General features: G+C 46.7%; 1 protein-coding gene across 1 annotated transcript; it reads right to left on the minus strand.

Moving 5' to 3' along the window:
* Positions 1–810: 810 nt before the first annotated feature.
* Positions 811–10,526, minus strand: ZC3H12A (zinc finger CCCH-type containing 12A). Its single transcript, XM_015883602.2, has 6 exons — positions 10,366–10,526; positions 9,677–10,246; positions 5,521–5,660; positions 4,529–4,763; positions 3,895–4,001; positions 811–3,793 (listed from the first exon to the last, which is right to left on the minus strand). The coding sequence occupies exons 2-6, from the start codon at positions 10,201–10,203 to the stop codon at positions 2,757–2,759; spliced, it is 2,046 nt and encodes a 681-aa protein (XP_015739088.1). The 5' UTR covers positions 10,204–10,246; positions 10,366–10,526; the 3' UTR covers positions 811–2,756.
* Between the last annotated feature and the right edge of the window lie 4,455 nt (positions 10,527–14,981).

The raw sequence follows: 14,981 nt of genomic DNA on the forward strand, positions 1-14,981 counted from the left end.
ACACAGCAGGCTCTGCCCCAATCCTTGCCACAGCACTGCACTCCACTTCTATACTCCAAAGAAGAAAGGGAAAGTAGAGATATCCCACTGCACTGACTTCCAAAGGAGGGTTCTTCCCCTTCCTTTCATTGCGTAGTGAAAGCAAAGCCTTGATGATGTTTAACTAGTGTTAAAGGGAAGAGAAAGAGCTGGGTCTCCTCTACCCACCACAGCACAGCCCCTCAGCCTCCTCTATTTCACATCAAAGGAGACTTTCCTGTCCCAGCTCCTCCCTGGCAGGGTCAGCTTCCCACAGGGTGCTGCAGGCAACCTCCTTGGTTGCATTTAATGTATGAACAAGCTGACATGAAGATTTAACCTATTTAAATGGGACAAGAAATAATGTAGACACCAATCCTCACCAGGTTAAGAGGTGACATCACTTGGTTCTCCCATCACCAAGGTCCTGGTCACACATAATGCACCATGAGCTCACTTGGGCTTCACACAACTGCCTCCAAAGGAGTGCTCTGCAACAGATAACATCACCATTCATGTAGTGCTTGGCTTCAAAATCCAAGAACTTTGCCTTTTATGAACTCAAAATAGCCATTGCCTTGTATTAAATTAAGAGCATTGTGCCCCCCCCACAGTGGTTTCCACTCACCTCAGTCATTGGATGTGTTACCTACCAAAGCAGTTTAAAACCTATATTAGATCAATGAATAACATCCAGCCACTGCAGCCACTGTTAGAATCCATACAAAGGTCTGAGAGCATCAGAGGAATCCCAGGGAGGCAGGATAACCTCTTCCAAAAAGCCACCAGAGCCCAAGTTCAACTCAGTATTTATTATATAACAAGTCCTTCCTTCGCCACGGCTCCCACACAGTCCATAACCTACACACAATACACAAAGTCCAGTAACGTGTCAGCTTTCTTTGAGCAGAAATGGTGAGGCTTCTGACTGCAGGAGTATATCAGCACTCTGCCAGGGAAATAAAACACACCACGCCAAGTAACAAAGTTGGCTGAGTCAATGATAGCACTAATGAAAAGCAGCATCAAGCAGCAAGTTGTTGGACAATAACATTAAAAACCATTTCTTTCTTTCTTTCTTTCTTTTTTCCCTGTAATTTACAAATACGAGAAGTATCAGGTTACTTAAAAATTAAGAAGCATTTTGCTTACTAACATGAGACATTACTCATTTGTAATGCATCATCATTAACCAGGTATACAGGTTTCTGTGTCCCTGTGGTTTCTATGGCACATGGTGCCTGTTTGGGTAGGTCACTCCTTGGACAGAGGGAAGATCAGTAATAGACAAAACCGTTCCTCAGTTTTCCACTGTATTCCACTCTTCCCTTCATGATCTGCCACTCGACAGCCTTGGTTTAACCACGAGATGGACGTACTTCAATACAACCCAACACACAAAACACAGATACAATGTGCATCAACGAATCAACTGCTTCTGGCCTGCAGTGCAGGAAACATCCCAGCACCGTAACACAGTGAAATTCCAGGACCAGAACCAATTACTACAGCAATTGTTTTTTCTTTGCATATTTAAAATCTATTACAGTATCTACAATTAAAAAACAAACCAAAGAACACAGTTCTCAGAGGAACAAGGGATGGAAAAGGGAACAGCCTTACCAAGCATGTCTCACTCTACACTTCTGGATGCTCTTACAGTCTGACAAAGCTGAAGGGGATAGGAAGATATCAGTGAGAAGGAAGATGAAGCAACAGCTTTATGGAGAAAGGTATGAAGGAATCCTCAGGAACAGTATTGGCAGCAGCTGTTATATTGGATGCTCCAAACTATTGCTGCCTGAAGACAAAAGGCACTGTATCATAAATCCTCTTTGTCAGTGTTACACAGATAGCCAAAGGCAGGATTCCAGGCAAGGACAAGGCTTTAGAGCAGCCTCAACAGCACGGCCATCCACATTCTGACAACTGCCTTTACCAGCAAGTGCCAAACACGGCTCACTTGAAGCTCTGGAGGAGCATCAGGTCTTCCTTCCTGTACTGAGCAGCTTGCTGAGCACTTGTGGTATATATATATATATCATAGAATTGCCTCACCTCAGGAAGGTGAGCTGAAGCAGGAGGGGTATCACTAAACAAGTGCACCAATGAAGTCAGATCTAAGACAGCTAGACCTGACTTCACGTTGGATTTATAATCCAATCTTCTCCACAGATCTCCATGGTACAATTTAGTAAAGAGGCTTAGTGAAGAGCTAGGAACAGCCTTGATGATGCATTTCAGTCCTCAGAAATGAGCCTCACACAACTAGAGACAGTATGTTTCACATACATGTTTCGATGTCCCACAAGCCCCATAAAAGCCTCCCCTCTGTATGCCTGCTAATATACCAAGCCAACACAAAGCTTGAGCTAACGGGAGGAATAAGGCCATACACAGTTCTGAACTGCAGGAATTTAAGGTGTGCCTAACTCACCATGTAAATCCCATAAGAAAGATCTGCTCTGAAACAGCAGCCTTTTCTCCTGTCCAGCACCCAGATTCTCTTCAGCATCCTTTGAGGATGACAGGGACCATAACCTGCTCTCACATCTTTAAGAGGGACACTGCCATGACTAGACCAGAAATCACTGTGAGCATGCCATATCTGGTATCCAGCCTCCAGGTACTTGAAGGGAACAAGGAGGAGCCCTCAAAAGGCAGATGCCATCTATGGCAGCTACAGAGTGCAAACACTGCCCACAAGCCTAGCATGCTGGCTACCCTTGGCATCTGTTTCATATACCTGGGTTCTGGGATTTGTAGGTTAATATCTCTGCAGCTAGCTTTTGGGGATCCAAAAGCTGAGGGAAACGGCTCATCACAGCATCAACTAAATGGGGATGGAATATGCCACACAGCTTGACGTGAACGTTGGCCCTCTCCTCTGCAAACTGATCGGAGACATTCCACTGGCAGGAGTCCCCATATGTTGGCCCTGGGGCTCTCTGCACTGAGTGAGGATCTCGCACGCTGGTGGGTCTCACCTGGGGAGGAGGCAGCTGGTAGGGCTCAGACCAGTACTCACGAGAATGAAGTGAAGGAAGAGAAGGGGCATTATACTCACTGGGGAGACTGTACTGCCCAGCGTTAGCTGGATGGACAGGTACTCCATAGCCTGAGAAAGAGTGAGGTGGCCCTGAGTGAGGTATCTCAGGGTTATACTGCAAGAAGCTAGCACCAGAGGCAGAAGATTTATGGGAACCATGCTTGTAAGAGACCAGACCATTCTGCTCTAAGCTGGGAGAATGTGGGTAGACAGGTCTCTGCCTACCACAGGTGCAGACCGTCACCTGCTCAGCATGGGAGTGATCACAGTGACTGGTAGATCTGTAAGGCCACATGTCAGACATTTGGTTCTCCAGAGACCCAATGCCTGAGTCGAGATGCTCCTGAGAGATGTAAGACAGAGAGTCCATATGAGGATGCTGGTACCTTTCAGAGGACCTGTGGCTCCCACTGTTAGCAGGAACACTGCCTGACACACAGCCTTTGATCTGAAGAGGAACATCATTGGGCTTTGTTTTATGTGTCAAGCTTTTCCTCTCTGCAGAGATCTTCTGCAAAGAGCTTTTATCACTCTCTGTGGGCACAGAGCACAAGAGCTCTGCCTGGGATCCTCTTTTGCCCTTTTTCTCCTCCTTGACAGCACTGGTACTTCTGGTAGGAGACAATCTTGCGTTGGCTCGGAGTTCATCAGCTAACGAGCGCTGGGGTTGATTGATCCTTTCAGGGTGGTAGAATTTACACTTAATTCCATAAGTACATTTCTTCCCTGCAAGGAAAAAAAGCATAAATAGCATGAAATGACTCCTAAATGCATGAGTTACACTTGTATAGGGACTGAAGTTTTGATGTTCAGAAGGCAAATCTTACCATAAGGGCACTGCTGCTTCTTGTGTTCTGGCACCACAGGTTTCTTTCTCAGGAAGTTATCCAAGCTGGGGCCATGCCGCCCTAATGGATCATCTGGAGGCATAAACCTAGAAAAAAATTAAATAAATGAAAATGTTCATCAGAAACAGCTCAATTTCTGGGTTCAGGGTTTCATTTCTTGTAGAAGTCTCCCATTTCACCACACATTAAAAAGTTATCTGAACACTAAAATCTTTCCCATTTCATTGCAGTGACAGCTCATCACCAGGCACAGACTGGCAAGAAGTGCTTCTCTTCAGGCACAGCAGAGGTTTTGTGCTGGGCTGCTGACTAAAAGCAGTACTTGCTACTAATGATAGCGTGAGGAAATCAAGCCCTAGAGCTTTCCCAGGAACTCCTCCAGATGAGAGCTTCTAGCTGCAAACCACATGCAGTTATTGACTCCAATTCTTCATACCTTACTACAGTCAGGGAGGAGTTCTTCCTGCCTCTCTTCCTTCTACAGAGGTATCTATGGGATTATTTTCTTCCATTCTCTACCACCCTCTTCCCTTTTCCATGCATCACTTGCTCTTGCTTCATTAATACAAGACTGCATGCTCACTTTTAAAGCAAAAGAACATTGGGAACATACTTGTCATTAACAAAGGAATACATCAGTAGACGCTCCTCGATGAATTTCTTCCACTCAGGACGCTCATTCTGCAGGTCCCGATAAGTATCATTAGAAACCACGATGCCATCAGACTCATGTGCCAGCTTCACAATGAATCGATCATCATAGCAGACAACACGTTTACCCCCAACCCGTCTGGAAGGAGTGAAGACCAGAATCTTCTTCTTTTCCAGGTCACGGAGAATGTACTGATCTAGAATAAACACAACTGTCAACACATGTATACTAGTGTGAACAGCCCAAAGGTCTTCCCACCGATAAAGAAACGTTATGAATAACAATGGGTGAGAACTCATTTCTCTACAACCCTCAACTCTTATTTCATACTACTTTTTTGAGTAGTATGTAGGATTCCCACCCTTGTGCCAGTGTGAAACATGGCAACACTCAGGAACAGGAGGCTATTGAAACACAGTGTGTCCCATCTACATAATCCCTTGCATACAAAGTACTGATCTGCATTTAAGACCGGCATCCTTTATAGTGACACTCTATGTGCATAAGTTTCTTTTGAGTAGATCTACTTAGAAATCTCAGCTGCTCATAAGCTGAGAGCAAACTCCCTTCTATTTGAAGAAGTCTGACTGTACTCCTATTGAGGTTTTACTTCTAGCACATAGAAACTCTGTACTTTCTAGTGTCAAACATGTTAGTCAAATATAGCATAAAGGTGTTTCCCTGAAAGGAGAATTCAAATGATGAAAGACCAGTTAAGCAGAGTAGTGTTACATTCTTTGTTCTCTGAATTATTCCAACTGATCCCGGCAAGAACTTGCTTAAGGGAGAATTTAATGACTTTAAATCTCACTGGTCAGCACAGCTTATTGGATCTCTTACTACTCAGATCTTCCATTCATAAGTTAATTACTAACTACCCAGAACTTTGCAAGTTCATTAAGCAACAAAGCAGCAAGCCTGAAAAGCTGCTCTCTGCTTTCATATTTCCACACCTGTTATAAGTACGTCTGGTCGTGGCTGCTCCTTCCTCCAAGATGGCACAAACACCGTGATATCCTTGTGTCCCCTGTCCCAAAACCACTGCACAGCCAGGAGGATACCTCTGCAGGAGAACACCTCTTTATTTCCATGGCTGCAATGAAGAAGAAAATAAAGGATTTCAATAGTCAGGCAACATACAGATCAGTGAGTGATTAAGCAAACAGATCCAACAATTAAAACAACCCTTAGTGTCAGAGCAGTAAGAATCAGTCTTACACGCTGATCTTAAGAAGGAGCACCAAGTTTCACCGTTGCTTTTAGCACCTCAGCATACCAACAAACAGCCAAGTTCTCAGTGGGAAGAATAAAGCAGCTTCTTTGAAGCAGAGCCTTTTGCTTCAGCTCTTTATTTTTAGCCCCGAGTACAATGTGATCTTGAACTTCCTTTGTCCTTTTCTTCTAGCTAGTGCCAGTGGCCAACCTCTGCCAGGGCAAACTGCACTGCCACAAAGTGATTTGCTTACAAAGTTATTTTGATAACTAAGGGAAAACATTTTGTGCTCTCTTACCCCAATGACATCAGCACAGAGGCAGGATGCTTCTTCATTATCCTACGGCCCAAAGAATCGCTTGTTGATGTTCCATGCAAATAGCACATTTGCATGAAATATCAACATTTGCCTTAATTGGTGCTAAATGTCATAAGAGCACTTGGCAGCTAAGGAACAAAGTTTAGCAACAGTGTCAGAAACCACCTACCAATATTAAAAGCTGCTTCATTATTCATTACTCCATATCAGTAAGTTTGCAGAACTTTCTAAGAGGAAACTACCAGCTCCGTTCTATCAGTGCCACTATTTACAGTGTTATCAGCTTTTCTGTTGATAACGGCTCTGGCAAACTTTCAATGTCTCTCTGCTGCAGCCTGATTTGTTATTATGAGGAATCTAAGCCTGCATTTTTGGAATGACACCAACACATGTTTTATTACACTGAAGATAAGTGGTGTCAAGCCACAAGATTGAACAGCAAATTAGAGGGATCTGTGAGAAATGTTTGCAAATCTTCACTTTTGTGAGCAAAGTGTGGACTTGAACAGGACACAGATGTATTGCTGTGCCTCTGGATATTTGTATTAAACTCTATAGTCAAAGGCAACTTACAAACAGGCCCACAGCTCTGGGGCACAGCTGGGTCAGTACTGAAAACTGCACGCATGCTTAATCAAACACATCCTGTCTATTACAGAGGTACACCAGCTCCAGGACTCTTATTGCCCAGTGCATTATGTGGAACACAAAGCAAACACTGCAGCTAGATATTGTCTGAATGCACATGCAGGGCCTCACAAGTGAGCAACAGAAAGATGAATATAAGCACTGTGTAGAACAGAGCAACCTTCTGTAGCACATGGAGTAGAGCAGGTTATATACAGGCTTGGAGCAGGGTAAGTGTTCTGTAATCAAAGATACCCCCAAATGTGGAGACCTGAGAGACAGTGGGAGAAGACTTAGGGATAAGCACAAGTGAGACAGTCCAAAAATCAAACCTGTACAAGCAAAGCTGAAGCACAGGTTACATGAAATGGCTGAAGCATCTTCATGCAATGCCAGAGAGGGAAGAAAAGAAGACTGGTAAGGTAACCAGATGCCCCAACACCTCATAAAACACAGCAGTATTGCTGAGCTCATGCCCAGTTCTCAAGCAGCAAAGTCATAAGCTTAAGTGCTTAACCTGTACCAAGTTGCTGACACTTACATTTAAGCTTCTCCCCTTTCTCAAACACCAAAATTCTTAGGCCACCAGGACAATACTTAAAAGCAGTATTAAAAGGAATGAAAACTAAGAGCTCTACACATTTGGACAGCAATAAGCATATTATCTTATTAATGGATTAAGAACATTCAAGATCTCCCAGGACTAGGAATACATACTGCTGCTTCCCTATAAAGCAATTATGAATCTAATATTTTCCAAGTGTCATCACATTGTGCTGTTCTATACCAAAACAAGTTCACCAGGCTTCTTAAATATAACCCAGATTTGTTTTGCATATATAAAAAGCCACTTCCTAGCTGAATAAGGTTGGTGTTTTCCCCCCCACCCACCTCTACAGCAACCAAATCCAACAGTTTCTGTTTTCTAGAGGACTTAAAGTCAAACCCAGCCAACCCTGCTCTATTTCCAGCAAGCCACCTATCTCTGAAACTACTCTGAAACTACTAAGAGAACTGAAGATCTGTACCAGAAGAACTACACATTTAACAGGAGAACTAACACCTAAAAAGACACTTATCTTCATTATTAAGAATGCCAAGTTACAGAAAGGTTTGCATTAAGAATCACAGGAAAGATTACCTAGAACTCTGCCAGTATCTGATTGCTTTCACTACAGACAGACACAGGTTAACGTCCTCTGCTTACTTCTCATTTATGAGTCCCTGCTACCACCCTAGTGTCTACGGAAGGGAGCTAGCCAGGCTGATCTGATTTGGCAGCAGCCAAGAAAAAATTCCCTTAGAAGGAAGTAAAAGCTAATTTCCACTATGATTTGCATATGTTTGTCAAGAGCTGTTCAGGGAGGCCGCTGTACACACTGCAAATGAATCAGCAGGGAACATCACACACCATCAATACAGGAAGTTTCAGAATGGAATTCCCCTTCTAGCAAATTGCTTAAAAAAAAAAAGCCAGACTGCGTTTCTCATGTCAAACTCTGTCCTCTTGCTGCTCTTATTACTGCCTGGTCTGCCTGACTCACATTTGCTGTAATCTCTCCTGCACTTTATGGGGTAACTCTCATGGGTAAGAGGTTCCTCATTCAATCAATGCAACCAATGCTGTTGTATAAGCCTCGCTACTTAACTAACATAAACGTCACAAGAATCATAAAGATCAGCTCCACGTCTCAAGTCACCACACAGCTGAGACTAAAGACTTTAAAGTTAAATATTTTACCCTGTTGACAACAGAGTGGGGTTGGGGGGGCATCATATTGGCTCTGTTAGCTGGTCACACAGCAGATCGTACCCAGTCTTTTCTCACTTCTATTCTTAGAACTGCCAGCCATGGCTCAGTGAAAAACCACACCTGCAAACAAATCTCCATTCAGCACTTTCACCTTAGGAAGTCTACAATGACATACACAACAGCTATGTGCACTCGCTTCTTTTAATAAGCAAGCATGTGTACACACACGTGTGTTACAAGACCTATTAAACTAAAGCAGTGAAGAAGCTTGCTTCATAACCACAGAGCCCAACTTCAAAATCTGGTGTGTTAAACTAATGGTACTCAGAGCCCATTTGTGTGCAGCTGGGGTGGTGGCAAGTGACTCTCACCATAAGGGGACAAAAAGCAAAGGTGAAAGGAGAATCAGTATGGACATTGAACTGAAAAGCATCCAGCACAAGGATACTAAGAGCTCCACGAGTATTAGGATTCCTGTAACCCTACCAGGCAACTCCAGTGGAATCCCTGTAGTATCTGATAGAACCTCCTCTACCAATACCAGAGCATCCAACACTGAAGACGAGCTGCAGCCCTGCCTTGATATCACAGCTGTCAGAAGTGGCAGAATTGGCCACTCCAAACATTATTTAGTAGAGTCCCCCATTCCAAACTCAAGCATCTCCTACAACACACAAAAATACAGCCAAAAAACACCTGACTCCCAGTCTGGAGACTGGCTTTCAATGCCAGAGACGGGATCATATTAAAGCCTTTTCTAATTAACCCCATAATTATGTATTGAGTAACTCAGTGCTACAGAAGCTTATATAAAACTATTAGGTAAGAAGACAATGTATCTTCAGTTATCCTTTTCAGCAGCTACAGGAGGGGAGGAAACTTTGTTTCTCCATGAAGCATATCCGCTGCTGTCTGAATAGGCTCTGACCACAGTACAGACCACAGGCAGAAGGAGCCATCTGGGCTGTCACCCTCAAGAAATAACTACACGCATTGGTTATTATGTACATTGGAAAATATTACCAGCCACCACCAAAACATCCAGCTGTAGTTTTTTGTGAAAAACCCTGAGCTTTTCAGACCCCAGGCTGTTAGATCATGGCATGCCTCATAGCTACAGAGGTAGAGAAAATCACTATGAGCACTAAAGGGTCACAAACTATCCCAAAAGGACCCGCTCTCAAGCCCCAGACACACCTCATCGCCACGTTGCTTCCATCAATAACAATGGGCTTCAGATTATCACTCTCCTTCTCCTCCAGAGGTGGCACAGGTGCAGGGGTCTTGTTGGCAGCTCCTCCTCGAGGGACCAAAGGAGCCTCCTTGGTCTCCTGAGGGGTCTCTGTGGGGTCTCGCTCAGCTGGGCCGTGCTTTACCAGCTCCCCAAGGACAGTGTTGGTATCAGCATTCAGGCCAAGCTTCTGGAGCACAACATAGATCTCCTCGGAGGAGTAGCCCAGCTTGCGGAAGAAGTCCACCTTCAGCTGCATCTCGAGGCTGTCAGGGGGCTCCCGTGTGGGGCTCCCTGCTTGCTCCATGCCCAGCACAGCAGGTCCAACACCCTCCTCACGGCTCATGGTCCGGCCTGGATTGAGGTAACCACTCTCATATGGATCTCTGGAGCTCATCCTCTCCTCCAGCCGACTGAACTGCTGGCTGAACACCGGGAACGCCTCACGCCAGCCGGGACAGCCCAGCAGGGAGGACACGCTGCCTGCACTCATGGTTACCCTCAGCTGTCTCCCGGCCTTCACTCACACTCCAGACCTGTGGGCCAAAAAACAAAACGACGGCGTTAGAAGCGATGTAACACAACCCTTAGGGCCTCTCCCTCCCCCCACCTCGGAGTCCCCAGCCCCGGGTCCAAAGCCAGCCCACCCCCTTACCGGCCTCCCACCGCACGAACACCGCAGCATCTCCATGGGGCCAAAGCGGGCCGGGCGGCGGCCCAGCTTTATACCGGGGCAGCGCTGCGCCAACGCGGAAGGACAGAGAGGGCGAGGGAGGAGCGGAGGCCGCTTCCCGGTCCGCCCCGTGCCACGCCTGGCCGCGGCCCTGAGGCGGAGCGGGGCGAGGAGGCGGTGCGGCCTAGTGAGGCCTAATGAGGCCTAGTGAGGCCTAATGCGGCCTATTGAGGCCTAACGTGAGGCCCGGCCCCGCTGCGCCCCCAGCCCCAGGCCCCGCCGCTTCCCCCGGCCCCTTCGGTTCCCTTTAGTTTCTTTCCAGCCCCAGCCGAATGCCTCCTCGTAGAATAACCCTAATGGGTGTAGAGCCAGGTCCTCTAATGCAAACACCTGGCTTTTATGCAAATCGTGTTGCAATAAAGGCAGATGTGCCCCGACAAGTGAGTTCGTTAGGGAAATTCATTCATCTGCTTCCTGCTCCGTTGCATAGGCTGCCTTTTACTCTTGATTTCGTGGTGATGGAGGCACAATGAGCCCTGGAGCCAAGCCCTGAGTTAGCACACATTGGCACAGCCTGCAGCAACCACAGCAGTGCGATGGAGCAGCTGGTTCCTTAGATGGCTTTCCAGCTTGTCCTTGGCTGCTGCTCTTCTGAGGTTAAAACCATTATAAGTTGTGATTCAGAAGGGCTGCAGCCCTGGCTCTTTTTTGTTATTCCTCCCACCAGCTCAGGTGAGGGGCAGCTGCAGAGTTAGAGGCAGATATCAGGTCCTGTGCTCGGTGCTTGCTAAAGGAGCATCCACCTGACCTGTGGCATTAGACCTATTGACACTAAGAATAGCAAAGGCCAGACTTGGACCTAGGAGCTGTCAGGAAGCAACTCAGCACACTTCAGTCCACAGAAAACCCATAGGCTGAAACTGGAGAGGGAGAGAAACGGGATAGAGGGCACAAAGTAATGAGCTGTAAAGCCAGCTTTAAGCAAAAAGGAATGTGTGAATCATAGAATCACTAGGGTTGGAAAAGACCTCTAAGATCACTAAGTTAAACCCCAACCCATCCTCACCCTAACCACATCCCTATGGTTCTGGAACACCTCCAGGCACAGTGACCCACCACTCCCTGGGCAGCCTGTGCCAATGCATCACCACTCTTATGAGAAGAAATGATGTGCTCCAGACCCATCACAGTTTTGTTGCCCTTCTCTAGACACACTCCAAGGCCTTGATGTCTTTCATGTAATGAGGGGCCCAAAACTGTAGCCACAATGTACAGCCACAAGCTCCAGGCCTATCAGTGAAGTTGCTCCATGTGTTCTTTATGAGCTGTGCCTCCAGCAGTTGATGCATGGGCACAGCACTGTTGACACTGCAGTCATTTGACAGACAGGTGCTGCAGGGTTGCTCAGGGCTATTAGCATCAGTGCTGGCCGTGGTGACCCATCCTGGCCAGAGATGGCCATCCCTTGTGACACACAAGGCTGTCTGGCATGGGTTTGTTGCACCAAGATGCTGCTTTGACCCTGATATGATGCAGGTAGTTGTGACTCAGCCGACAGAGGCTTATCCAACCAGGCTTCTGAAGGAGATAAGAGCTCCCAGCAGCAAATGGGACTGATTGCAACTGTTTGTTAGAACCACTGCACGGCCCATTTGTAACTACGGGAATTGAGCTCGCATTTCATAATGTGCAAAAATTGTTCCACTCTGACTTCTGATTAATCACTCCTAAACAATTAAATGTAGGTAGTTGCAAATTTGCTTCCCTCAGGCCATGTACCGGAGCCTGACTTAGGAGCAAGGGAACTCTCCCAGTTACAGGAATACATTTGCATTCATCTTCCTTGTGGTTACCCTGAAACAATCATTTTTTCTTGTCTCTGGCCATGTCTGAAACCGCACTGTGTACTCAACAGTCACACACACACAGAGGCTAGATTCTGATCAGAGATAATATCCTTAGTCAGTACTTAAGTAGGTGCTTTCCCAACTCTTCTTTCCCTTGGAATCTACTCCAGTCAGCTTGAATTTAGCATCTGTTTGTGTACTTTTTGCTTCCAGGCTCGAGTCTATTGCACTCAAAAGCATGGCCACAGATGTGCTTTTTATAGGAAATACCCCACGCAAGATCCACAGAGCTGGATCTTTTGATTTATGCAAAGCACCACCATTAAACATATGCTGCCTTTTTCACTGAAATAAAGAAGCCAGGATGCATAGAAGGGATGTTGGCTTCTCCACCCTAAAAGTCAAAAGGGGTCATACCATGGCCACACCCCAGCACTGTCGGTAGTTACTTTTGATTTCATATTTGCAGATTGCTTTGAAGAGAAAGTTTACTGCCATTGTTTGGCATTGCAAAGACTCTCGCAGAGGCTGCAGCTTCTGAGGACGTGCAGATATCCAGAACAAAGCCACTGCTTGGATCACTGATGGGAAGAGAGAGGCCCCTCATTACCCCATACAACATGACAGAACCTGTCTCTCATTTAAGTGATATGATTTGGAAAGATACTGACCCACTCTGCTCCACAGCACAGGGGAGGAGGTAGTGAGAGCAGCAGCCCACTAACATCATTATTTGAGCAGTGACTTGTCCTGGGGCTGGGGAATGCCAAAGGAGTTGCACAACAGAGAACCTGCCTAGGAGAAGAAAGGCATGATCAGAGGAGTCTGAATAGCATCATCTCAGTCAGAGACACTCTATGCATAGATTTCATGATGGGACCTGAGCACTTCCACAGCGTTTTGCTGAAGCACAGTCTGTCTTGCACACTGCTTCCTTGTCTCGATGCTGACGAGCACCGCTCTGTGCTGGGGAAGTGGTCTCACCACAAAGATGTTGAGTTGTGCACCAGTCTGTCCCACAAAGTCGGGTCCTCATTGGTCTGACATCATTTCAGTGCTCTTTCTGCTGGGTTGGTGAGGCAGAACGGAGCACTGGGAAGGGTGATGCTGGTGTCAGAAGGGCAGGAGTCTGAGCTGGAGGGCTGCAGGCTTCGGTACGGCAGCAGAGAGTGGGAATGAGGATAGGGCAGAGGGTTGAGCAGAAAGCAGAGTGCTGCACCATGTCCTTTATGCCAAAGGGCAGAGAGCAGCCCCACTGGCACTGCTGGCTGCTATTTGTGGTGCTCACATCTCAACCCTGTGGCTGGAGATGTGCGCCTGCAGGAAAGCAGAGAGGAAATCCCCAGTGCAGAGCACGTGGCCTTTCCTGATAAGGAACTGCTGAGCAGAGGGGGAGGCAGAGGGCCGGAGGAGCATGATGCCAGACCACGTCACACATGAAACCTGGCTATCAGGGTGGACTTCCTGCTGTGGTTGGGTTATCTTTTGGAATCGGTGCTTTCAGTAAGCCGAAAAGAAACCAAAGCAGCCAACAACACCGGTAGTGGCTGGGCAGCCTGCAGTAGCTCTGTCCCGGTGACAGGCTTCCACTCCATCCCCTTCCAGTTCCTTGCTGGCTCAATGCAAAGCACTGCTTTTCTCCTGTCTGGTTTCTTGCTCATCAACAAGTCCCGTAAGATCCTGACATCACACTTTTCTAGGGATTTTTCTAGGGATTACCACTCCCATACCTCAGATTTTAAAGGAAGAGCCCATATTCTGGCAAAGCTTTTCATCTCCCACTCATATACTTAATGCAGTCAAAATAGGTGGGATGTGAGGATCTTAGAATCTGCTGCTGGGGAGGAAGCAAGCCTGGGGCCAGTTCCTGGTGAAGGGATGCCAGCACTGCAAAGCTACTGCTGGTTGGCCTCAAATGGGAGCCTCGTCAGCAAAGTGGCCCTCGACCTGGCTTGCCTGCCTATAGAAACCAAAGGCAGCTCGCTCAGATCTGTCTTCTTAAAATGGGCTAATTAAACCTCATTTACAAATGCCTATATGGGAACGCTTATGTTAATTAAGGACAATTGAGGTGGCCTTATTTAGCAGTCTTTGGGACTAAATTAAACTAAATTAAGGCCACTTTAATTCTGAATGAGGGTTTTATGCAGAGTTTTAATGCTCTTTAATCCACTTTAGATTGTTACTTCATGTTAACTTTCTTTAAAAGCCTGTGTAGACAAGCCCTGGGCAATTAGGGGAAGGCACATCCCTATCTGCTCAGAGCCTGAGCTCATCCGACAGCTGCTGGGAGGGATGGGGCTGAGCTGGGCTGCCCTGGGAGCCTCACATTCCCGACAGCTCCACAGTCCTAAATCCTATTTATCGCAGAGCAGGAAATAGGGCAGACAGCAGTGGCAGCAGTGAATGCTGCGCTGTGTGAGCACACAAACAACTTTTGCCTGGTACCGTGGAGCTGCAGGCAGCCCGAGGTCTGACTGCTCACTATGAGATGTGCTCAGTGCCCATGGGGTGCAGGGAATCCCATGGGCTCCCTGTGCCAGGTTGCTCACCCAGGAGCAGAAAGATGCTGGTTTGTCATGGCTGGAGCTCAGGAGTCAGACTGCAAATAAACCAGTGACCTGCCACTGGTCTCAGTGCTTATCAACACATGTTCCTGTGTGGCGAGAAGCATTGCTAGTAGTTCCACGGAGCTCTCCCATCACTGGTGATGTACAGATCCAAGAGGCTGGCAGAGCTGCAGCTGGATTT

The sequence above is a fragment of the Coturnix japonica genome, chromosome 23, assembly GCF_001577835.2.
Source record: "Coturnix japonica isolate 7356 chromosome 23, Coturnix japonica 2.1, whole genome shotgun sequence".
Classification (NCBI taxonomy): Eukaryota; Metazoa; Chordata; class Aves; order Galliformes; family Phasianidae; genus Coturnix; species Coturnix japonica.

Bases quoted from the DNA above. Each gene is read 5' to 3' on its own strand.
- ZC3H12A (XM_015883602.2), bottom strand. From the start codon at position 10,203: ATGAGTGCAGGCAGCGTGTCCTCCCTGCTGGGCTGTCCCGGCTGGCGT. The intron at 5,661-9,676 runs GTGTGTCTGGGG...TCTTCATTGCAG, and splicing joins GGAAGCAACGTGGCGATGAG to CCATGGAAATAAAGAGGTGT. The intron at 3,794-3,894 runs GTAAGATTTGCC...TTTTCCTTGCAG, and splicing joins GAAGCAGCAGTGCCCTTATG to GGAAGAAATGTACTTATGGA.